Source organism: Pholcus phalangioides, unplaced genomic scaffold, assembly GCF_987345545.1.
Source record: "Pholcus phalangioides strain wild (caught in Gottingen) unplaced genomic scaffold, Ppha-v1.0 ptg000003l_1, whole genome shotgun sequence".
Lineage (NCBI taxonomy): Eukaryota > Metazoa > Arthropoda > Arachnida > Araneae > Pholcidae > Pholcus > Pholcus phalangioides.
In genome coordinates this window covers 42,617,547-42,642,891 of record NW_028301596.1, presented here as the reverse complement: position 1 = coordinate 42,642,891, position 25,345 = coordinate 42,617,547, and the positions used below count along the sequence as shown (strand labels likewise).

The following is a 25,345-nucleotide window of genomic DNA, read 5'->3' as shown; positions in this document are numbered from 1 at the left end:
AAATCAGTTACATCAGTTTACTTCGAACTCCTGCTCCAAACAGCAAAATCGAACACGACAGCCAATCATCAATCAGTTTTTAATTTCTTATCTGTAGAAAACGATCTTAAGTGACTTTCGATTGGTTTTCTTACACGTGGATATTCTCGCAGGAGCAGTAGAGTTCAAAAAAGAAAATTGAAAATCTTAATAAACTCTCGCACATGATTACATTAGAAATCTTAAAAAGTTCTGTGTTATTAATTTTGTGATTTTTTATACATTTAAAAAAAAAAAGCGAATATCACTTGGAAAAGTGTATTTGAACCATACTGACCATATTCTCTCAGAAAAACGAGTTTCCAAACACGGGAAAAATTGACAATCATTGATTGCCAAAGAGGATTTCAAAGCAAGTTGCAAATTCTTGCACTCAAAATCACTGAGAATCGCTAATCGGTGCCTCCTTAAGGCAGGGTCGTCGGAAGTGTTTCGAGCGTGTGGGTGCTCTTCTTTAGTTTTGTGTATGAAATTTTGAGTTCTGAATCTCGCTGGGACCCATGCCAAAAAATACCTTGGGTGCTCGAGCACCCTCGGCCTCTAAATTTCGCATCAATTTTACCTAATCAATCTTGAGTTAACCCATTAACTGACAAATTTTATTTTTTGAAAATTTTGGCCTGATATATTATATATATGCACAAAAAGTTGTAAACGTAAAGCACGTAAAATTCCAAAATCCCCAAATAGGGATCGTGGCAGCTAATGGGTTAACGCTGATGTTACGCATGGAGGAAAGAATAACAGGAGGTGACGCGACCAGCGCCTCCGTTGAGAAAGTATGGGGAATCTGGGTTGCCAGATGAAGCCAGTGATCGCTCTATTAAAGGGACCAAGTAAGCCCAAACAAACCGTGGCTTCCCATGCTTTCCTATGAGAAACATCCCCGTTTTTAAAAATCATTTAAAAATTTACTATTCACTTCAGGAACTCGATTTTTTTTTCTCAAATTGTTTGGGTATATTTATACAATTGAACGAGAGCTTTTACAATTTTAGTTGTTATTTGTTTTCGAATATTAACTTCAACAACATGGAACCTTTTGCAAAAATAACCAAAATTTACCCATATCTTGTGCCACAAAATTTCTTCTCGGCATTTTAATTTTAAAAATATTATGCCAAAACATGTAATACCTCAGTGCTGAGAGAAATACAATGTTTAAAGACGCTTGAACAAGCGGTGTTTGAAAAAAAAATCTGCCTTTTTTTGCGAAAAACATTATATATGCAAAACATTAGCATATGCAACGCTTTTCAGCTGTTTATATTAAAATATTGTAAAAATATTTCTCCATTCCAGGCAAAAACTCGACGAACACAGACACAATTTTAGATTTCAATTTAGAATTCAATTCGAAACTTTTTTGTCAAATTTTCGTGCACATACCACTTTAAAAGCAAAGTAATTGGTACAAAATGAAGAGGAAAAAAAACAGCCCAGATTATTTTTCTAAATACTATAGGCCAGAGAGATGACTTATCGCGGCTCGTAAAAAAAGTTTTTTATTTTTTAATATTTTTTTCTCAATGCATCTACATAGCGGAAAGTTCGGATGGGCGGCATATATTTCCAGTAATACGTATTCAAGAATATGAGAGTGGGAACGGAAGAAGGTTGGCGAAATTTGTACAGCCTACAGGCAGCAAAACCATAAATACACAGTGGCGGAGGACGCTCGAGCACTTCCAGTACTTTGAGGCCATAGGCGGAGATTGAATTCGAAGTCTGGGGGGGCAAGGTCATTATTGCTGGAGGGGCACGATGATGATGATGATGTCAGCTCATATATACATTAGATCAGTTGACTCCACCTTTCCCCCCCCCCCGCATCTGCGCCCATGTTTGAGGCACGGGGGCGGAAAAATGCTGTTTGCCTCGGGTGCCAAAAATCCTAGCTACGGCCCTGTCAGAAGGTGCTCGAGCACCTCAGGATTGATTCAGAAATCAAAATTTCTCATGTAAAGCTTAAGACGAGCGCCCACGGGCCGCAAACACTTTCGAAATGTCCCGGATCTATGATAATGATGAACGAAACAAAAAGGCAAGATAAACAGTTAAAAGAAAAAATTATGAAATTGCATTTTATTGCAGCTTCATATTATTTTAATTAATCATATTTCCATAGACATTAATATGATACATCGAATTTTTAAAACAAATTGAAGCACTGAACTAAAAACTTATGACGAGTTGAGAGTGAAAAATGATCTTCCCCTTTCAAAAATAAATTAAAAATATAAAAACCCCTTATACAAGGATAAAGTTTTATCTTCCCCCTTTATTGGATCATGTAGATTACCTGAAGACGCATTAAATGGTCATGGTGCTTAAATTTATTTAGTTATTAATATTTTAAAAGAATTCGATCCGGCAAAACACATGTTAAGTATAGGGAAAAGAGCGGTTTGTTTGGGCTTACTCGTCAGCCCATAGGGTTGCCACGACGGCTTCAATTTTCGTTCCTGATGTCACCTCCTGTTATTCTTTCCTCCATGGATGTTACGAGATTTCGAAACTCAAAAACGAAGTCGCATGCGCACATTCTTGATAACCTCACATGCTGTTACACAACAGATGCCGCCATTACACCAATTGTTTTCCAACCGAAACTAGTGGCTATAACCAAAACAGCCATTTAAAAAAACAATCCACATTATACAGAAGGTATTTATCAAAGAGTTCAAAACGTTCAAGTATTACGTCATCATCGATGGGGGAGGGGGGTTTCCGATTTGCTGACTTTTGATGACAAGGGAAGAGGGGGGTGTTTGGATAATGTTTACGTCAGCAACCACACTATATGAAAATTTTAGTTAGGATTCAGACGGGCAGAGCTGATGACGAAATTTTGCTGACAAGAGGGGGGGGGGGGTGTCAGCGTTTTGCTGACAAGGGGGAAGGGGGTCAAAAATGGCTAAAAATTTGCTTACGTAATACTTGAACGGCCCCAAAGTATTGTGTATTGACATTGTTGCTTCAACCATTCTGTTTGTTTCTGAATAGAAGTGATAGCACCAAGGTAATCTGATGAAGAGATATCTGTTTTGCAGGGCGATTTTTTCCCCCATGAAGTAAAAAAGTAATAATTTCAAAAACCTGGAAAATGAGGAAAAAAGTGAATGAGGAACATTTTGAACACTCAAAATGATACAAGAAAAGTGAGAACGTCTCCGTATTCAAAGATAAGCTAATAATAGCTATTGTATTTGCCTTTGAAAATAAAAAAAAAATGCATGCAATGAGCAACATCACAAATTCAATGTATCTTTATTTTATTTTTTATATCAACTCTTCTCAAGAATTTATCAATCTATAACATCAATAACAAAAGAAGATTAATTGCAATCAATCTCAATCATTAACTATTTCAACATGTTGAGCGCTATGCATGAAAATCAATGACAGGTTATATTTATGTTCACAAAAATAGATATGTAACAGCTAAACGATTTGCAGAATTTACATTAAATTGTTGCCCATGAGTTTCAACATAAGTCATTGGGCACACTTGGATGTTTCAGAACCAAAAAGTTTCACAAAGGTCCTTCGACTCTTGCAGTCAAGAAAACTGTCATCAAATAGTATAAAAAATTATTGCCGTACAACAGAATTAGTCAAAATAAGAGTCATTCAAAACTTCAAAATCCCGGCAAGTAAAAGGTCAAAAGAATTTGAGATCAGAAATGGGACAATAAAATACATGTGATGTTGTGTGTGAAAATAAACCTCTTACTCAACTCGTTAATGCGTCTTTGCTGATCTAATAACTCTCCCGTGGCAGAGTTCTGGTGGTCATGTTACATTTGGCTTATATTAAATTGGGGAATATTTTTCATGTGAATCTATCCATCATGCATGCACAGCACCCCTGCTCTCTAAGTGATCTGAGCATCGAATCAAAAGACTATTGAAAATTGTGAACGCATGTCCCTATTTAACACCCTGAGTGTAGTTTTATGGCACTGATAAAATATTGTGAACAAAATCCCCCTACAGCAGGGGAGAAATTTTTTTTCAATAAGTGCAAAAAAATCCTATTCTTTTATAAAATTCAAATACACAATGCCAGGGCATACATAACAAATCAGTGAGAAAATTTCCAAGTACCGTCCAAATTTTCTTTAGAAACAGAGTAAAATGTTAGGTTTCCAGAAAAACAGTTGAAAATAACATTTGTTTTACTTTTCGTGGGACTTAACAAGCCTGTCTCTCCATATTAGTAGACATGCTAGAATAAATTTAGAAAATTTTACGTTGTTCTTAGACTAGAATTCTATTTCCCCCATTAGAAACTACTATAGGTGCCAATATTTTAGTTGCCATGACAATTTGGTATTTGTGAAGCCCTGTACAATGCCAATTTGAGAAACAGCTCTAATGAAAAATTTGAAAAAATGTATGTAAGTGTGTAGCGAGTCCTTTATGACGATATTACTAGTTGGTCCCAAAGCATTTTTCATAGTGTTAATTTTTTTGTGCTTATGTCTACAGAGCCAGATGTTTATTCTGTGTATGGCAGAACAAGAAGTGACATATGTGAGCACACGAGCATTAACCAGTCAACTGTCCAATTAATTTCCCCGAGCGTTACCCGCAGTGCCCACTTTTTTTTTAAGATGCGCGCTCACTTTTTCCCTTTTCTTGGAAGTTTGAAATATTAAATTCTTTTTTCATAGCAAGTTTTTTTAAAGCTCGAATGTGTCGAGACATAATATGACACCCCAAAAGTCGGGAGAGGCAGTCATAATGTCCTGTGACTAAAAGAAATGGTGTTGATGGATTTATGTGGAACCATAGTAGTTGAACCTTTGCTAAAAGATATATGAGTAATAAAACAGATACATCTTCGCAAGGGAGTTGGAAATTGAAACAAAAGCGATGGGGATGCAGCTTTGCAAACATGACAAAGATAATAGTAATAATAATCTCAGGCCTTGAAATATAATTGTCAACACCATCTAGTGATGAGATATACAGTAGAAGGATGGCTGTACAGAGACGGCAGCACATGTATGACAAATTATTTCGTCATATCTATGTGAAAAAGACCGAAAAACCAGCGTGTCGGCAAAAGCTGTCGTAGGCAACACCACTACGTATATCAGTGATGGCAAATGGCGTCTTAACCACTGGACTGGTGAAAAAGATCGAAAAAAGTCAGCGCGTTGGCAAATGCTGTCATAGCCACCAACATTACGTATGGCAGCGAGGGCAAACGCCGTCGTAACCACTTGACTGGTTAATGACAAGTGGATGTTCAAGAATTGATAAATTAAATTAGGACTCTGGCTAGCATCCTAATGTTAGGATGGCTCTTAGCCCAGTTGTCAAAGGCTAATATTAAACTTCCAATCATCCTCGGAGGTTGTCTTGGCACAATTTTCCATGGCAATTGATTTAGTTTTAGTTACTTATAATCGGAGGTGAAGGGTCGTGATGTGCTTGCTGGTGGATCAGTGAGCGAAGCATCCCAACGCTTTTCCATGAGCCACCATGACAAAATAAAAGCTAAATTACATTGCACTAATTATAATATAGATGTGATAATTCTTTTTATATTATTTTCAAAAGATACGACAAGCTGATGATGTGACTTAATCAAATCTGCCCTACACAGAATAAACATCGAGCTCCATATATATATATCCTCTGCCTATTTTGATTCATCTCTAATGATAAGAATTTTATAACTACTTTTCTCCAGTCCCCGAGTATCGCTATAAAGGAGTTTCACTGAACTAAAGAAACGCATTACAGAATTCGAGATAAATTTGAGAAACCAAATAATATAAATACTCCTTTAGCCTATATATATTTTGCAGCTGACACCCAAAGTCTGACGAGCTTGCATATTGGCCAAAGCCCAAAAGTATGCAAGAAGCTACATTACACAACAGGCCTTGACCGGATCATTCTTGAAGCGGCCAGACTTTGAACACATCTGCCATAACATATATGCATATATAATTTCACAAAATGGAGCATCTCATTTACGTTTCTTCACTCCATTATTTCGTTCTGGGCAATGTCTACGTTTATGGCCAACTCCTAAGCATGTATTACATGTAACAACTTTCGAAGCTTCTTGGCAATCATGCTGAGTAAGGGCACACCTTTTACAAACTTCACAATGCTCGTAAGTGCTTTTCACACATTTCTTGCACTTATTACAGTGTTTATAAGTTTTCCCATCCTTCGTAGTACAAGCTTTGCATATCGCACAATGTTCGTTCTCTTTCGAGACATACCTCTCACAAATGTTACAATATTTGTACCCTTCTTCTTCAGGAAGAGTAAAAAGCGAAGCTTTTATATTAGTGAATATACGGACAGGAGAACCGCGTTTGCCAGTCATAAATTTCTTTTGATTAGCATATCCAACCTTGTAATCCATCATCTTCAGACAAGGCATGGTCTCTGTTATTCTCGGTTCATTGAAATACGGGAAGAACCACATGAGAGGAACAATTTCTTCCTCGGGTTTCTTGCTTCCCTTTCTCCACCATAACATTATCTTTCGAAGCGTGTAAGCTATTGCATCAACTAAACCCCCGAATGGTGGATCCAAAATGATCAGCACGTTGTTGCCTTCGTCCTCACAGAGGAAAGACTTCAACGTTTCTTTAGCCGGACGCCCGCCGAAGAAGCAGTTGTTGAACACGTTGTAATGACAGAACTGGTCTTTCTTGTAGAACTGCATGTACCTATAGTCAATGTCCATCAAGAAACTTCTAATGCCTGAATCCCCGCCACAGAGATATTCATGAATCTTCGGCGTCCCAATACATACCACCCTCATATATTTCAGTTTCTGTATGAGGTCAGTTAGGAAATGTATGGTGGTGTTGTTGAAGAAGTACTGCGCTTCGGACTTGTTGTTCGTGAGAGGCGTTAACAACACACTAGGGGTTTCGAGCTCGGTGTCGATGCTGGATACCAGCTCGTGTCCGATGTGGCAGTTCTCTTCGGTGGACAGCACCAGCAGCGAGCAGCTTTTACAGAATTTCCTGTCCTCGGGTGGAATCTTTTTGAACTCGTTGAAACGCTCGATGTACTCGTCGTGGGTGACCGGGGGCTTGGACTTGCTGTTCTGGTAACGCCAGTAATCGCGCCTGTGCGCCGCGACGTTGTCATCTACCCACCGGAAGAAGCTGCAGTCGTTGCGGTCACGGCAAGCCGAACAAGCGAAGAATCTCCTTCCGGACTTCTGTCCATCCGACGTGTACCTCTCGAACATCAGGGTTGGTCCATGAGGGCAGTGCGGATGCGTCTTCACGCTCTTCAATATCACTTCCATTGTTTACAGTCAATCTATAACAACACAATTATAACAAATGATACTCTAAATTTAACGAACGATATCAAATTACTACAGCATTGGCAACACGAACCTCTCACATCTATAATCAATATAAACAAAACATCAGGTTTGAGAGTGTCTCCGCAGCGTCATCTAGCGGCAGTGTCGTGTCGAAACGGTTCGTTCCTGTGAGGGGCTCTGAGCCACCTTCTCAGTGAGTTATGAATGAGTTATTCATATAATGACCATATTTCCTCGATAGAAATACGGTAAATTGGGATTCCAAATACGGCACTTTAGCTAACCATTGCCAAAAATGACGCCAAATCCGAACAAAGTTGCCAAATATTGTTGAAATTACGGAAAAATCACAAAGTTGGGAAATGAAACATTACTACAAATTTCAGTGGATTAAAATGAATTCCACGAAAAACAAAAAAGTTCACTAAGACAAATGTGGGAGATTAATATTCTCATTTATAGTTGTGATTATCATAATATAATTTATAAGTTGGAAAATAATTTCAATCTTTGACTTCAATAAAGAATAAAAATTCAAGTAGGCTTCGTGCAAAATATGGAAAAACCCGGGACACTTTTGCCAAAAAGTCGGGACAGACAAAAAAACAGAAAATACCGGGACTGTCCGTGACCTTCGAAAGTAATGCGTGTCACTCACGTAGGTCACGGACTGTCCCAGGAAATACGGGACGTATAGTCATCCCAGTGTTGTCCGATCTCGTCTGCACTTTTCAGCATTCTCGAAACCGCAAAGCGTATTAAAGAGCGTATTGCGATACGCTTTGCGAAACCGTGACCGCTGGATTCTATTGTTTACATTTTTTTCCCCCAAAAACCTCTGTCAAGAACATTTATTTCATTAGCATTATGTAGAGGCATTTGGCTAACGTAAAAAGACTTTCATTCATTAATGATCGCCTAAAATATATTTATTCGGAGAGTTCCGTAACTTTTAAGTGTAAGTATTTATTTCACAATTATATAGTAATTGAAATTAATTGTACAGTGTTGTGAACATAATTTGCTTTGATAATTTCTATTCGCTTGATAATTTTCAAATAATTAGAGAGGAAAAGCTTAGCATAATCCCTTTTTGGCGAATTTTTGGAGAAAAACACCTAAGAGCATGATGAAAAGTCGCAAATAGTGAAAGACAGTCTTGCTTTCCAATCAAAGTACAATTCCCTTTTTTTTTGGCGATTGTTTATTTCTTTTGGCAAGAAAGACGCCCGGAAACATGGCGAGAGGTTGCCAATAGTGCTTTCGTAGTAAAAGGGAAAGTATAATCTCTTTTTGGTGATTTTTTTTTCTTTGGTTAGAGAAACACCTGGAAGCATGGCGAGAGGCCGCCAATAGTGAAACAGTATTTCAAATGCCCAAAAGCATGACGAGAAGTCGCAGATAGTGAAATACAGTCATGTTTCCCAAACAATGAAAGTACGCAGAGACCGTTAGACACTACGGATGCAGAAAAAAAAAATCGCCAGCATAGGAAACAAAATAAAAACCCATTTAAATATGAAAAATATCATGAAACATGAGAAATATAATAGTATAGACATAAGATCTAGATTATAAATATGATTTTGGTTACTACAATATGAGGCTGTAGGACGCTATTGACGCCCAAGCAAACATAAGAATGCTAAAACCAATAAGCATAATTATAATAAAAATATCGCTATCAAAACAAAAGGTATCCACTTTTTTAGGAACAGCTTTGGTATAAGGGACAGGTTGGCGATTTTCGGCGACTTTTTTTTCCCGGCGCCAAATATGTCAGACGGCCCGAGAAAAAGCCGCCAGACACTACGTGCGCCAGAAAAAAAAAGTCGCCAGCATAGAAAACAGTAAAAACAAATGGCATAAACAAAAATAAGCTGTGGAGTATTTAAAAAATAAAACTGGATAAAAAGAAATGAAATCAGGGTTTAAATAAAACCCGGACCGTTGTGAATAAATAACGGTCCTGCTGTATAAATAAAAATATTCTATGTATTATAAATTAAAACCCGGACTCTCTTTCCGAGAATCCGGGTTCTTATAAATAATCAACGGTCCTGCATGTTGTATAAATAAAAATATTCTATTTATTATAAATTAAAACCCGGACTCTCTTTCCGAGAATCCGGGTTCTTATAAATAATCAACAGTATAAAATAAATAAATAAAATAAAAAGGATGCAGGGGCATCCTGCATGTAGAAAAGAATAAATATTGGAAAATATTAAAGGTACAACCTGAGGGAAAAGATGTCCAAAATAATTCCAATTAATCCGACACACACACTACATCATATATATGGAAGGAAGAGAAAATATGAACTATCCCAACGGTTTTTCAAAACGCCGCGGCTATTAAGTGACGTCATTTGGAAGAAAAAAAGAGAGAGGATAGAATGAGAAAAAGAGAAAACCAGTTTGAAAATGGCAGTAAAACCCGTTTGAAAGACGCGCTAGGACACTAAGAACACGGGAAAAACAACAGTCAGCGCCACCGACTGGCAGAATTCTACGAACATTCTGGAACAACGACAACCCAGCAGAACAACAACAAACCAGAGCGCGCCAACTTATCGCCGGAAAAAAAGTTGCCAATTTGGCGTGTCCCTTATACCAAAGCTGTTCCAAATAAATAAAAAGGATACACCCTTACCAGTCGATGAATATGTAATCCTAATGCTGGAACGAAAAAGACTAAATGGCTGTTCAAACGTTTGAAAAGACGCTATAAAAACAACTAGTGAAAGGTAATCGGGAAGAATAATCCAAGACAACAACACGTTGGAAAGTGGAAACGAAATGACTCCACTGCACAAAGGGGAAAAACTCCTTTATCCGTTTGAATCGCCCGCGCTTTAAGCGCCATCTATAATGGATGGGTAATGGAAGCTTCTAGAAAGAAGCTACCGAGGAACATTCTGGAGCAACGACAACCTGGCAGAACAACTGAGAGCGCCGCGTTGGTGACTTATAGCGCCCTTGTTGATCTGGATTATATTGATTCGGTGGTCTGGATTATACTGCTCCTGTTTCGAAAGTGTAATCCCTTTTCTGGCGATTTTTTTTTTTCTTTGGTGAGCAAAACACCTAGAATCATTGCGAGAAGTCACCACTAGTGAAAAACAGTCATGCTTTTGGAGCAGCAAGAGTATAATCCCTTTGTTTTATAAATTTTTTTTCTTTGATGAGAAAAATATTGAAAAGCGGGATGAGATCGTGCCAAGAGCAGTGTCGTCGGAGCTGGGGGTTCCTGAAAATGTGTGGGAATGTTGAATGCTCAAAAATAGAAGGATGTGAAAAACAATAAAAAATTGTGTACATGTATTTTTTTAAATATTTATTGCACCATTCAATTAACTTAGTGAATCAGTTATTTAGCATATGCGCCAATTTCAAACATATTCTTTAATTGTATTGTTTTTAAATTTTAACATATCGTAGACCTGTTTATTTCGTGCGAATGGGTGATTGAAGAAAAACTTATCTTTGTCTCGATCGCATGAAGTTTATGAGCCCTTAATTTCCTTTTGTTATGGGTACTGTTAGCACTGCAGTTTCTCCATTTCTCACTCATGTTTATGAATTTACATGGACAAAATATTTAAACATTAGCAAATATATTGGCAAAGCACACAAAGCATCGACACGCTCTAACGCAAGACTGAAACCTGTTAAACATTTGGTCCCGCCGCTGCGGCTCGGAACCCTAGTGACGTCACTATGATTCCAAGATGCCTGCTACTCTAGGAGGCAATGTGTGGGTGAGCGCAAGTTTCCACACTCCGCGGGAGCAACTGCATGGAAGCAAACAACATTATGTACAAAAATCTTTGAAAAATTTAATTTTTATAATGTGTGAAATAGTGAATTGTGCGAAAGTGGAGGCTCGCCTGTAGTTTGATATTAAAAATAGAGAGATACGGACAAAACAATAAGAGCAATAGAGGGCAAATCGGTAAAGGCTCGAAAACAATGCCCATACAGCACACAGGCAAAATAGGCAAGGGGTTAAAACTAAGAAAATGAAAGGTAAAAACAATAGCGAAACAACATTCTTAGACTAAATGAGGGATGAAGACTGAAAATAAAATAAGCCTATAGAGTAAATAAAATAATTTCAATCAATAGAAATTGATTGAAAATAAAGGCGGGGTGGGGGGGGGGGTGTTGTCCCTCTGCTCTACCCCCGTATCCACCTATATAACTGCAACATCAGGAAGGTTAGCAATCACTACCCTAGAGGTCGCTAGTAATAATTTAATTCATCCAGTCTGTTAGCATTTCTTGGACTTTTTTTTGTTTCTTATACAGTGACGTTATATCATACATGCTGTTTTTCCAGTATGTTGCATTCACTTTTTATTGTTGGAATATTTTATTTGGAATTTGTTCTCAGGATTACATTTAGATTCTCTCAGATTGTACATTTTAATTAATTTTTTACACACTAACCAATATACCAGGTGTACAAGTATGAAATGCGGATTTCAGAAAACAGATGGTGCACCAATGCAGTTTGTGCTATAAAGATTTGACACTGCGCCATTTTGTTGTGTCATCAACAAGTGTCATATGCGCACGAGTGATAAATTGGAAACGTGTGTGCATAGTGTTGTATTGTTGTGTTCAATATGTCGAAAGTTATACTGAACAAAGAGCATTCGCGGACATCATTAATTTTTTTTGTTTTCATTTGAAGAAAACTGCTGCTGAATCATACCGATTACTTCGAGAAGCTTATGGTATCATGCTCCATCGCAAGATACGTGTGAATGATGGTTTCGGTTTTTCAAAAGTGGCGACTTTGATGTTGCAGACAAGGAACATGGAAAACCGCCAAAAAAAAAAGATGATGTGGAATTGGAAGCATTGTTGGACGAAGATGATACTACACAGATACAAAAACAACTCGCAGAGCAATTGGACGTTAGTCAACAAGCTGTTTCCAATCACAATGCCCCATGACAACGTGAAATGCTCCTTGACAATGTTCAATGGTCAGTGCTCCATCACATACAGCAAAAGCGGTTCGCAGCACGTTGGAAACACTCAGCTAGAAGTTCTACCCTATGCGGCTTACTCACCAGACTTGGCTCCTTCCGATTACCACTTGTTTGCATTGATGGGTGACACACTTTCTGAGCAACGCTTTGGTTCGTACGAAGATGTGAAAAAATAGCTCGATGAATGGTTCGCAGCAAAAGGGGAACATTTTTACTCGCATGGTATTCACAAATTTCAGGAAAGATGGGGGAAATGTATAACAAGCAATAGAGCATACTTTGAATAAAGCACTTTTTATCATTCTTCCGAATTTAACGTGTTTTTTTTTTGAAAAAAAATCCACATTTTATACTTGTACACCTGGTAATTTTAATCTTTTTATTGAACCCAGAGACTATTTTGGACCAAACCTAGAGTGTTTTTTTTTTCTGCTGTGACCGTTCTATTATTTATGAGCTAGTCTTGATTTTTTACTATTTCAATCTTGTATCTAGTCTAAGGATATTTTACATCATCCTTATAACATCCTAAATAAGGGATCTAGGTTAAAAATTATATTTTAAATCTTGATCACTTATTTGGTCTAGAATGTTTTACTTTTAATCTTGATCCCTTATTCCCTAAAGCAGAATGCTTTGCTTTGCAACGAGCCCTCGGCTGACTGGAAATTTTCTGTAGTACAAATTCCCATAACAGTATTTTCCACACACGTTTTTTCCTAAAATTCTCCCAGATTGTTCTGCAGTAACACTGATTGTTCTACGACATAGGTAGCAGATTTTGGCATATTCTGTGTCCTTATTTAGTGTAAGAATGTGGTTTTTGTTTATTGTTTTTGTCATTGTTCATAGCTATAATCCTATCTCTTTTTGGCGATGTGTTGGTGACATTTTTCTTTTTTCTGAAAACATCCAAAAGCACAACCCTGTTTCACTCTTGGCGACTTCTTGTCACGCTTTCTGATCTTTTTCTCGCCAACATTACCGAAAGTTTGGTTTATTATACAAGAAAATTAGTAAACTGGATGCTGCTAATTCTGCCGGTACTAACTGGTTAGGCGAGACAGGCACAAAGGCCCTTGAATCAATAACCTATTGCAAGTGGAACTAAGTGACTTTTGTTCCTTATAGGCTTTACTGTACATGCTAATTTAGTATTGTATGGTACCAACATTTTGGAATTTTGTGATTTGTGAAAAAAAGAAAGAATTTTACTTTGACAAAATGCCTACAATGAGGTTTGACATACCTAAAAAAAAAGTTGTTAGAAAAATTTCTTGGCATATATTTAGGCCGTCAGAATAAGAAAAATGAGAAAAAAGATTTTCTGGATTGCTTGAATTTGGTTAATGCAAAATCATTTTGTTAGTCCTTTATGTTTTGCATTCATGGGGTTACGCCACATTAAAAGTTATTTGATACTATTACTCATTGAGATTTTGTAACTGAATCAACTTCTATGATTGCCTACTTTCAGTTTTACTCAATTTTTTTTTCTTCTGTTCGCAGGTCCTAAATATAGTTTGGAGCACATCAGGCACCAAGATATTACCATGGAAACATCATTAGATTTCCTCTCTAGCCTTTTGGATGAAGTGTGCCTAGAAGGCTTGGACGGCACAACATTGCCTACTTTGTGGGCGAGGCTTCAGAATCGCCCCCATTTTCCATTAGCTCTCGATGAAGATTCAAAAGCGTTTCTTTGGGAGTGTGTTGCTGTGTGTAAAGATATAGAAGGATTTGAACTGCCAAATCCGCGACCAGTTGTGCAGCTGTACGACAGATATGATTTCGTCGATCCAGAAATGGGTATTCCCACAGAGACAACTCACGAGTTACAGGCAGACTTATACCCGGTGAAGATCATTGAGGATGGAGACATCTATGGATCGTGTGAAACCTATAGCACCAGGGTTAATGTGACTACATTGATACGTCATGGTTCTGTGTTATTGATGTCTTTAAATCAGGCTATGGAAAAATGGGGTGACAGACTTGTTCTTGTAGCATCGCCTAAACTAAGGCGCCTCGCTCTTGTGGGTACCGAGGCAAACCCACTCATGGGCATCACTAAAGACCAGTACAGTCTCTTGGAACGAATCGGGCGATCACGTTTTTTCGGAGAAGTGACTGTTGGCGAAAGAGGTTTGGGTACAGTGCAGGGGGGATTTAAAGATCACCTTCACTATCATGTGAAAAAACTACTTGCTAAAAACTTCATAACCAAGCAGAGGTATTACGTAAGAAACAGAGCCGGTCGAATAGTGACTGGCAGTTTGCTTCACCTTACTCGCTTCTACGTTAAGAGACAAACTAAGTATGACACTCTCACAGAGTGCCTGGGAAACATACTGCAGGAAAAACCTGGGCACAGAGCTCCATATGAAATGCTCAGAGAGGAATTGGGTCTTAATGCCGTAATGTTCAAGAAGCTCCTGAGAAGACATGGTGCAAAATCCTTTAAAACATACGAATTACCTTACAGTGAATTTTATCCAGGACAGGAAATAAAGAAACATAAGAATGGACAAGAAGTAAGCGTTCGGGTCTTGGAAATGGGGCAATGTTCAGATGAAGAAGCATCATTGGATGAAGATGAGAGTGGATTTGTGATGCATACAGATTTTTCTAAGGTATCATTTGATAGAAACCTTGCACTGCAAGTCTACAAAATAATAGAGGCTGCCGGGCCGGATGGAATCACACTGCTTAATACGCAGAGAATATTGACATTGCCTAGACTAGACATACGTACACTTTGTCGTCATCTTGTCAAAAACAAAGATGTAGTCACAGTGCTTGATGATCGTGGCAGACAGAGAACTGAAAAATATATTGCTTCGATATTTATCAATGATAACAAAACATATCAAAATGTTAGACATGAAGCTGAAAAGCTTTTCGGAGATAACAGCAATAAAGAGTGTACCAATGAGAATAGCAAACAGGAATTAAATTCATCCATCCCATTGGCGAATCATCAAATGGATGTTGATAACCAGGTTGGAGAGGTGGCTGAAACTCATGCGACAGATAAAAAGCCCTCAAACGATAATCTTGAAAACAACAATGTTTCAAAAGTTGGATCTGAAACTGTCGAATTCAGCGAGAATGAGAAGCTGTTGAAAACTAAAAACAATCAGAATCAGCATGGTATATTACCTGTGTTATTCTCAGACATGCAAGACCAAACGAAGAAACCAGCAGGCCAAGGTCAAATCAGTAGTCGGTTATTGAAGAGGGCAAACATGATAGTGGATTTCTTGAAGAGAGTACGAATCAGCTCTATATTCGACTTGACAAAGATGATTGAAGAAGAGGAGAAGAAAGAAGGTTACAATTTCAAGATCGATCGGAAGTCAGTGAAGAGACTCATTGATAGGCTGTGCCAGGATCAGAAGGTGAAGTTGATTAGGACCATTCTAAGATCTGATGAGCAGGTGAAGGAACTGATTTTCACTTGCGATTTCAATCTTGATCCAAACGACGAAATTGTTAGATCGGTTGTGGAAAAGGCAAAGTTCAAGTTTGTGAATGTGAGCGCTACCACCAATAAAAATGGTGAGCAAACACAGAAATCTAAAAAATCAGGTCTCAGCAAGACTGTCAAAACCGAAAAACCTCCGAAGCCGAGGAAGAGTATTTTTGCAGCCAGCAAAACTAAAGCTACTTCCTTGAAAGTTGATGATCCATTGTTCAGCAAGAGTAGATACTCGTTGATTCCTAAATTCATCCGAGCGAAGGCATTACACTTGTATTTGTTTTATTTAGTACATGAGTATGAGGGCAGAGGAGAAGAGAAAGGTGACGAGCCTTTCGTTTACAATGATACCGACTCATGGAAGAGATTTCTACCACCATTGCCAGACTACAAGAAAAAAAAAGGGTGGTGCATTCTCAGTGATGCGATCACTTGCATGCCACTTTCCATTTTTGTCAGGATTGTGACGTTGAAGTATGAAATACCTCAGTTGAACGAAATCTTTGAGGACCCAGTTAAGCAGAATTACTTGTTGAGACACTTACCATTGGATCTAAGAAACACCTTGTTCCAGAAACGGAGATACGCTTTTTCTATCTACGACATTATCGTAAGGCTGTGCCACATGGGATTGGTATCTTTTGGACCACGCTTACACTTTGAGAAAGAGCAGGTGTATATTTACTTACATAAAAAGGCAGCCATAAAGAACACAGCCATTTCTCCACCTTCATATTTTCGTATAAACGAGAACATTGATTACGAGATGAAAGAGTATGAGTTTAGAAACCTGACAGATGTTGAAAACTACTGGATTGATTTAGAGAACATGTGCCTGTCTACCAGTCTGAACCTTTATAGCATTGCTGCTGGCCAGACGATTATCGTTGACGACCCAAGGGAAAAACCCTCCATGAAAGTGTCCCTAGTGAATAAAGAATTTGATGATGTTGACGAGAAAGGTGTAATGCCTGGAGATGGATTAGGAGCGGGTGGAATGGATTCGTCTATGTTCGCCCACTTGAGAAGGAACTGGGTCCATCTACGATTTGGTAGCAAAATGCCGGGTACTCAAAGCATGGAGAATGGCACCAAGAAAAATAACAACCTACTGCAGTTGCTGCTGAAGGGCAGGAAGAAAGATTTTCATCCTGAGAGCAGGGAGCGTTTACAACGACTGAATAAGCGTGTGCTGATGCCTCCTCCACTCAAGCGAGGGAGAGCGATTCCACTGCCCAGCGGACCACTGGAGCCTCCAGCAAAGAAACTGAAGACGGAAAAAAGGAAGAAAATCAAGATAAGAACCATCAGAGCGCAGAACGTGAAGCCTCTGCGCCGGACAAACGTAGATGAAAAAGACGCTGAAGCACTTCATAGACTCGACAAGTTGCGCGCAGATTGGGCACCCGAAGAAGACAGCTTCCTTCTGCTGTGTGAAGTAGCATCTCTGTTCTTTAGCCCAAGATCCAGGACTTTGGTCGTGTCTTTTTTTGTTGTTCGTGACATGTTGCATGAGAAATTTCCCCACCTGTCTCTGAATAAAACTTCCAGAGCATGCCAGAGACGTCTAAGGCATATGTTGGTTAAATCGGAAGAAACACAAAATAATGTTTCTTTATTCCTTGGCGAAGCGCTTGAGGATCCTGAATTGGTGAAAGAGTTTGGTGGGGTAAAATTCCCTCGAACGAATGAAGACAGGTGGAGACAGCTCTTCACATCTCTAGTGGAAAAGCTACTGAACAAGTTTGCTTCACGATCTGACCTCCTGAAAGAATTCGTTTTTCCAGATAACTTGAGTATGTTACATGCACTCTATAAAGTTAATCATCCCGTTAGAGTACTCCATTCCGGGATCAAGCATGTCGACCCAAGTACGAACACAGAAATATATTGCCACACCGTTTCCCAGATCATATTATCGTCTATCAATGCAAGGGAAGATGGACAGCAGTGGAATTATACATTGTATAAAATATATGACAGATTCCCTCATGACTTGTTGAAGAATGTGGTAGATAAATTGAACCGAGACAAAATCATCACAAAAGTAAAAGTGAATGAAAGGGCAGGATTGAAGAGCTTCACTTCTTTACCTTATAGGCTTTCAGTGACGTACAACAATGCTTTCATCTCGAGGTACCCTCCTACATTGTTTTCCGAAGCAGGGGAACTTTCAAGTAAATTGCAGGATTCCCAAATGGAAGGACTGATGGTCTCTCAGTTTGAAGCCTGTGTAACACCGGGTTATATTTCAACGCTGCTCGCCTTGACATCTACACGGAGGATGGAAATACGTGTGGACATCCCAGAGCAAGTACTGGTGTTCAGCACATCCTTAACTGAGAAGCAGCGATCTACGATTCTGGAGACTATGATACCGTCCTTAACTGATCAAGAAACTCAGGAACTGACAAAACTGCTAGACTCTTGCATGAACCCAACTGATGATGGTGCATATACAGAGGGCGATGATACACCAAGACTGAAGAAGCTCAAAGTTTCCGGTGAGACATATACTACTAGGGATCTCAATCCAGAACTGAGCGGTGCTGGTCTTGATAAGTTGAATACTAAGCCAGTTGAGGATATGGAACTCGTAAAAACGGTTTCGCGGTTGGCACTCCATATGCTTCGCCAACAGTCATCAGAACTGAAGAATGAGGATAATACTCTCTCGCAGGACTACATTGCAGTCAATCCATGCAACATTGTGTGTAAATTGCGATATGGAGATTCACAGGCAACAGATGCGGAAATAGTTCTGTTTCCTGAACTTACCCTTGGAGAATCAAACAAGGATTTGACTGCCTTGGAAGTGAATACAAAAAAAGATTTTATAAGTGTCCAAGATGAGTTAGACTTGAAAGCTTGCAAAGTATTTGAAACATTTTCGTCATATATTCCAGAAAAGTTTCTGCTGTTTGATCATGAAGCATTGGAAAGTCATCTCGTGGAATCATATAAGAAATTATGTAATGATGTGTACAAAGAAGGGAGATTAGTTTTTGAGGCTATATGTTCCACAGGCGAGGTGGGAATTAGTCACCAGGAATTGTGGCTTAGGTTTGAAAATCAGAATTCAAAAATGACTATTTCGAAACATCTGGACATTCTCTTGAATTCAAAGTTAATCTTGCACGTGGGTGTTTCGTCATTTCGTTATGTTGCAGTGACCAATTGCAAGCCATGGATTCTTCCCTGTTTTCCGGTGCAGAGAAGACAAGAAACTGCTTCGTGTAACCCTCCTGAAAACAAGAGTTCAAATGAATCCAGTCTTGTCAGCCTACAGATCAAGGAAGAGAAAGAACACAAAGTTCAGGATGCAGATTGCATGGAAGTGCAAATAATAGATCCTGATCCAGAAGTGGTCGTCAAGTCTAAGAATGTCCCAAATTCTCCTGCAAAGAACTTTTGGTTTGTGCCGAAGTCCTGGAGAAAACCAGATGGTGCTTTCAACACCACCATACTCGTGAAGTTCATGAACATCGTGATGTGTTACATTATGAACAATCCTGGTGTGTGCGAAGATAAAATATGTGAGCGGTTCTCATTGCCGTTAAAGTCGGCTCAGACTCTTGAGATACTGGAAATACTTAAAAACATATCTTGCATTTTTGGATACCACCTGAAATGTGATAGGAAATCGTCTCTGTTTTCACCGGTCAAGAGGAACGTTATCATTCCTGAACCCTCTGTCAAAAGTATTATGTACTACGAAGCTTATATTGATGCTACATTGAAACTCCACAAATTCTGTGGTTCTTTGAGTAATATGGAGTAAGTGGTGGTGTATGTATATAACGTATGTGGGTATTTTATCTGATTTATTTGTAACTATGTCTGAACTTGCTATAGGTGGAGAACGCATTACTGCACCATGTCTGATCATCAGCCATCACTCGGGCGAATCACATAATAAAAAACACAAGCAATGTTCGAACACCATCATTCCATTCAGGACTTGTGTGAGAATATCTTAATTTATTCTTGATGATACAGTCTTGACACATTGTTTAAGCAGTTGTGTCTCTTGACCCTTTCAGCAACAATAATGAGGTATCTCTCCTCCATAAAAGCCTCTTATTTCAGCATTGACAAGCCCAGATGTTTTGTAATGTTGATTTCTCAGTGGAAAACGTTTCCCCTTTACCCCTTAGTTTGCACCTGCTCAAAATCGAAACAAAGCCTGCTTCTTTAAAAAAGATGTGGCATTTTGATGGAGGGAATTAAGTGATTTCCTAATTGCTGTTTAAAAAGTTAATGGATAGCTCTACTGGGCCTCAATTCTAACAGCACAATGAAATCATTGAAAATTTAATTTTTTGTTTAGAATGTTTTTCTATGGGGGACATTCAAGTATTACGTCAGCATTGGGAAGGGGTTTGAATGATTATTGTCATCAACTACGCTTTATGAAAATATAAAATATTCCTAATGACATCTTTATTAGGAATGTCAGAATGAGTGAATGTGAAAAATCTTTCCCTAGTGTGTGGGCATGTATCTGAACTGACATTCCTATAGATAAGTCAAATCTAGAGTTAGGAGAATCTAGAGTGGTGAAAGATTGATTCGTCCTTCCATCAGGAACTTCTTATTGGCCTTGGCTGCAAGAGTTTCCCAATGTTCTGGAAGAGACACCTCCCGATCACTATTCACCATGGTGGTGAAGATGCATCAGTAAGACTTCATCACTCTAGATTCTCTTGAGCATTTCCTCAAAAGCACAGTAACTTGTATACAGAAGATGCAATGGCTTCACTTCACGCAAAACGAACTGTGAAAAAAAACTTTACAACTGTCTTGCCATCTCATTAACATCGCAGGAAATTTCAGAAACCATGATGAGGAAGACAAGCTCAATGCTTGGTATTTTGCAGCAACAGCAATCTATAGCAAATAGATGCTTGGTGGCCAAGGCAAGCACACATTTTGACTCCCCTTTGTAAAGTTGAAGAAGAGGTTAAAGGATGAAATTGGCACCCCCCCCCCTCTGGTCCAGTGCCTGACTTGCCTGCTCCCCCTATTTGTGGCCCCCTGTACTATGCATATTCTCGGAGGGTAATCCAATCAGGGGCGTACTCAAGATAGACTTCAAATAGCATTGAAATTAGCAGAAATTAATTATAATAACATGTAAAGGTGTTTTCTTTCAATACTTTTATTTTTGAAAAAATTGTATAGAAAATAAATTTTGGAAAGGACACGAGCACTCTCTGCCCCTCGCCATCCTAAATACACCTCTAATCTCAACATGTAGTAGGATGCAAAGAGCTTACAAAATTTTGCTGATGTGGGGGGGGGGGGGGGGTAAAAAATATGCTGGCATAATATTTAAATGGTCCCTTAGCTGTTTCTTAGCATTTCTATATATTTTGTATTTATGATTACTTTTAACCCCCAAAATATGCTAAATCGTGCCCAAAAGGGGGAGAGACTGAACTCATTGAGATAATGTGCATGGTAGACGCTGTGGTTAAAAGTGTGGCCGATACATGACAGTTACATGAACAATCTGCACAAAAACCTGGTTTTCATATGGCATGTTTCGGAATTGCACTGCCAATGTTCGAAACAATGATAAATTTTTTTTTTTTTAAATTTTCACAAATTTAAAGGAAAAAGTCCCTAGCATTCAACTCTTACCTTTCGGAATCAATTCCAGTAGTCATAACAGCAGAGTGGCACAGTGGTAAGGTCTTCCAAGGTATTTAAGGTATTTGTCGCCTCGCTCTTTTGGTTGGAAATTGCTGTACGGCAATATGCCCAGAGTTTTGTGTTAGGTAAAGTAGTAGTCATAATGAATTATCACATAATTACGGTAATATCGTATCTGTTCTTTCTATCCTTCGTGTGACTTCGTTATGGCTACTACATTACCGCACACCAAACTCTGTGTATATCGTCGTGCAGCAATTTTCAATCGAAAGAGTTGTGTGGGAAATGAAAGCGCCAATCTATAAGTGGTTGCTTCAGGCTCGGGAAGTAAAGAACTTGTTTTCTCTCTCTCTCTTTCTTTCTTTATGTTTTTTCCCCTGGATTGAACCCGTGAACCCTAACCTTCATGGTGGAAGACAAACATCTTACCACTGTGCCACTCGGACTGTTATGACTACTGGAATTGATTCCGAAAGGTAAAAGGGGTTGAATTCCAGGGACTTTACCCTTTAAATTTGTAAAAATTGAAAAAAACATTTTTGATCATTGTTTCGAACAATAGCAGTGCAGTTCCAAAACATGCCATCTGGAAACCAGGTTTGTACAGATTGTTCATGTAACTGTCATGTGTTGACCACTTTTATATTACTGTAATTATCTTAAAACCAAAGAAGTGATGATGGGATTGGCTGAATAGAGCTTTTTATGGAAAAAACATACATTCAGGATGTATATGCAAAATATGCTGCCGAGATGTTGTCAAAAACGTTCTTGGCATGGTGTAATATTATGCTTCTCGCCCTTAATGTGTAATATCTGTTTTTAATTTCATTTGTCAAATACACACCACGACAAATTTGGAAACAGGAAAAAGTATGTAATCAGAAAAAGCCTCTCACATTTATGTTGCAGTTATTCAATTTCTACACTTATATGAGAGATTAATTCCCTCCCCTGCCTTCCTCTCTATGTATTTGGAGATATGGTGAAGACCATAATAAATGTTTTTTGCCCATGGATGTCCAATCTGAGTTACTTCTGTGTTAATGATGTCTAAATTTTTTAAACAATTCATTTTGGCTTTAATTTTTTTTCCTCCTTCTACTAGTACTTTTCTTTTCTAAAACAGGGATAATGTTTATATCTGGAACCAGCAGAAAAAGACAATTGTCAGCTTTCCAGTCAGGAACGTATTCACAGGAGGGTGAGGGCTTGTCTGGCTGTGGCCCAGGGAGGCAAATTTGGGAAACCGATGGTTAAGAAAATTATAAAAATGGGAGAAGGACAGCAAAATTTGTGTGGCCTACAGGCAGTAAAACCATAAACTCACCTCTGCCTAGAGAGCAAGGGACCAAGTCAGTGACTGACCAACGAGTGATCTAGAGAGTTTGCAAGCATGTTAGTGACCAAAAGAGTAACCTAGAGACCAGGCAGTGTGATTTTAACGCTTTGCCCCCCCCCCCCCCAGGCACGGCCATAGGCGGAGATAGACTTGGAAGTCGTGGGGCATGATGATGATGTCAATTCATCTATACATATATGCATTAGATCAGTCGACTTCACCTTTGATGCTGCGGGGGCAATGCCCCCCATATCTCCACCCATGGGCACGGTCCAGGGACCTCAAGTGCAGACGGGCCCTCATAATAAGATCTGGTTACAGTTTTCGAGAATAAGTATGAAAATTGATAGGCAGGTTACTTCTAGTTAAAATTAGGGAGGCCACAGAAAAATTGCTGGGCCTGGGGACCTACGATGCTGTTAAGATGGTCAGCTAATAGAAGTGACCTAGAGAACACAGGACCAGGTGAGTTAGCATTCAAAAGAGTGACCAAGAAAGTTCATAAGCATGTGAGTGATCAAAAAAGTTAACCCGGAATTTTGCAAGCATGTGAGTCATCAAAAGAGACCTAGATAACAAGGGACCAGGTCAGTAGTAAGTCACCTAGAGCGTGAAGGTACCAGATCATTTAGCTACCAAAAGAGTAACCTAGAGAGCAAGAGACCAAGTCAGTGAGCTATCAAAAGAGTGACCTAGACAGCGATTGAACAGATCGGTAAAAAACCAAAAGCGTGATCTAGAGTGTATACAAGCATGTGAGTGGCCAAAAGAGTGACCCAGAGAGCAAAGGACCTGATCAATGTGTGGCCAAGAATGCAAGCACGAGTTGTGACTTGGAAATAGAGGCATATTTACAGGGAGTGGAAAAATTCACAAAGAAACAACAATCAGGAAAGGATCAGCTGGACGTGGATCTCCTCCCTTAAGAACATAAGACCCCCCGCCTCCTGTTCTGTGATTGCAGACAAAACAAGCGCAACCAATCAGGTTAACAGTGATTCTTGTCCAATCGTGGCCCTCTAGACTTGCGAATGGTGCTCATGGGAAACATCAATCAAGTTCATGACTAATCGGAGCAAAGTAGCACCCAACCAAGCTGAATAACTATGAATACACGCTACGCTTTCTTCTGTTGTAGTCGATGAAAAAAGTAAGTACCCCAGTAATATAAGATTTTATTTATTTATTTTTTTTCAAAAACCACACTTGACTCTCTGGCAATATCAACAATGGTTGTTTTTGGTTCATCATTACAGAAATTACAAATACTATTATGCACTTTTTACACGCATTGCGTTACATACGAAGAATAATTTTTCTCAATGAGCTTGGCAAGAATCGGTCATTGATATTTGGTTAAGAGGCGTTTATTGTCATAGAAATGCTGTTCCCTCGTATTTTTCCCTTCCCTGTCAATCTATCCGAGAATGAACATAGCAATTGAAAAGAAAAAGTCATGCCAATAGTCCTTTGTTCTGAGAAACTCTCAATATTTCTACCGTACAAGGTTTGTTCAAAAAGTATTTGACCATAATTTTTTTGCGTAAGCCAATAAAGCTAGGGAGGCGTGGTTGGTTTAGTGTCTATATGTAGATGATCCTAGTGTGTGTGCGCGCTTCAATTTTTTCCTGTCCGTAGAAGCTGCTAGTCACCTGTAGACTACCGATGATTAAGTGTGAGTGACGTTGCTTTTTTTTTTTTTTTTTTTTGACAGAATTGCAAAGAAAACTTCAACAATGCTGCTGCATTAGATTTTGTGTGCAGCATGGTAATTCCTGAATGGAAACAATCCATAAGATTCAACAAGCCTCTGGAGACAAAACAATGTGCACCACACAGATAAAGGAGTGCCACTCTTCAAAAATGGGCACATATCGATGGAGAACGATGTTCTGGTAGGCCCTCAACATCAATCCGAAATTAGATCATTGACCAAGAGACGACTCTGGTGGTGCAGGACCTTCACGTCATGGTCAGAAAGCTTGCAGACAAGGCGAGCATCAGCATTAGATCTGTTCATTCTATTTTGACTGATGATTTGGGCTTTAAGAAAATCTCGCAAAGTTCGTGCCTAAGCTGCAACGGGGTTGCTGCTGCCGAAGCAACCCCGTTTGGAGATCGCACAAGACGCTAAAGTATACTCTGCCAAGGGTTTCTGCGTTGCAACTGGCAGCTCCATCATGGTTTATGCAGCAAATGTTCAAGTTTTTCTCACATTTTGTCAGAAACTGCTAATGTGACGCCGCTGAGTTACACTTCTTCACTTGTCAGTGGTCTACCGACAACTAGGAGCAAAAATTCATACACGTACACTAGGATAATCTATACATACGTGCACCAAACCATGCCTCCCTAGCTTCACTGGTTTTACGCAGGAAAATTTATGGTCTGATACTTTTAGAACAAACCTTGTATGATTCGAGTTTTTTTAGGCAAACATCCATCGCACAGATTACGCTTGATTTTAAAACCTTTAGCTTATAAAAATAGACCTGT

The 25,345-nt window shown here is 38.9% G+C and overlaps 2 protein-coding genes across 2 annotated transcripts; one reads left to right on the top strand and one right to left on the bottom strand.

Moving 5' to 3' along the window:
- Positions 1–3,313: 3,313 nt before the first annotated feature.
- On the bottom strand, positions 3,314–7,490 carry LOC149088635 (rRNA N(6)-adenosine-methyltransferase ZCCHC4). Its single transcript, XM_089248329.1, has one exon. It carries the CDS (start codon positions 7,337–7,339, stop codon positions 6,029–6,031), a length of 1,311 nt encoding a protein of 436 aa, XP_089104455.1. The 5' UTR covers positions 7,340–7,490; the 3' UTR covers positions 3,314–6,028.
- Positions 7,491–8,165: 675 nt separating this feature from the next.
- On the top strand, positions 8,166–22,522 carry LOC149088634 (general transcription factor 3C polypeptide 1). Its single transcript, XM_089248316.1, has 2 exons — positions 8,166–8,321; positions 13,878–22,522. The coding sequence occupies exon 2, from the start codon at positions 13,922–13,924 to the stop codon at positions 19,628–19,630; it is 5,709 nt and encodes a 1,902-aa protein (XP_089104442.1). The 5' UTR covers positions 8,166–8,321; positions 13,878–13,921; the 3' UTR covers positions 19,631–22,522.
- Positions 22,523–25,345: the final 2,823 nt, after the last annotated feature.

Excerpts from the sequence above, each read along its gene's own strand:
- LOC149088635 (XM_089248329.1), bottom strand. The coding sequence starts at position 7,339 with ATGGAAGTGATATTGAAGAGCGTGAAGACGCATCCGCACTGCCCTCAT.
- LOC149088634 (XM_089248316.1), top strand. The coding sequence starts at position 13,922 with ATGGAAACATCATTAGATTTCCTCTCTAGCCTTTTGGATGAAGTGTGC.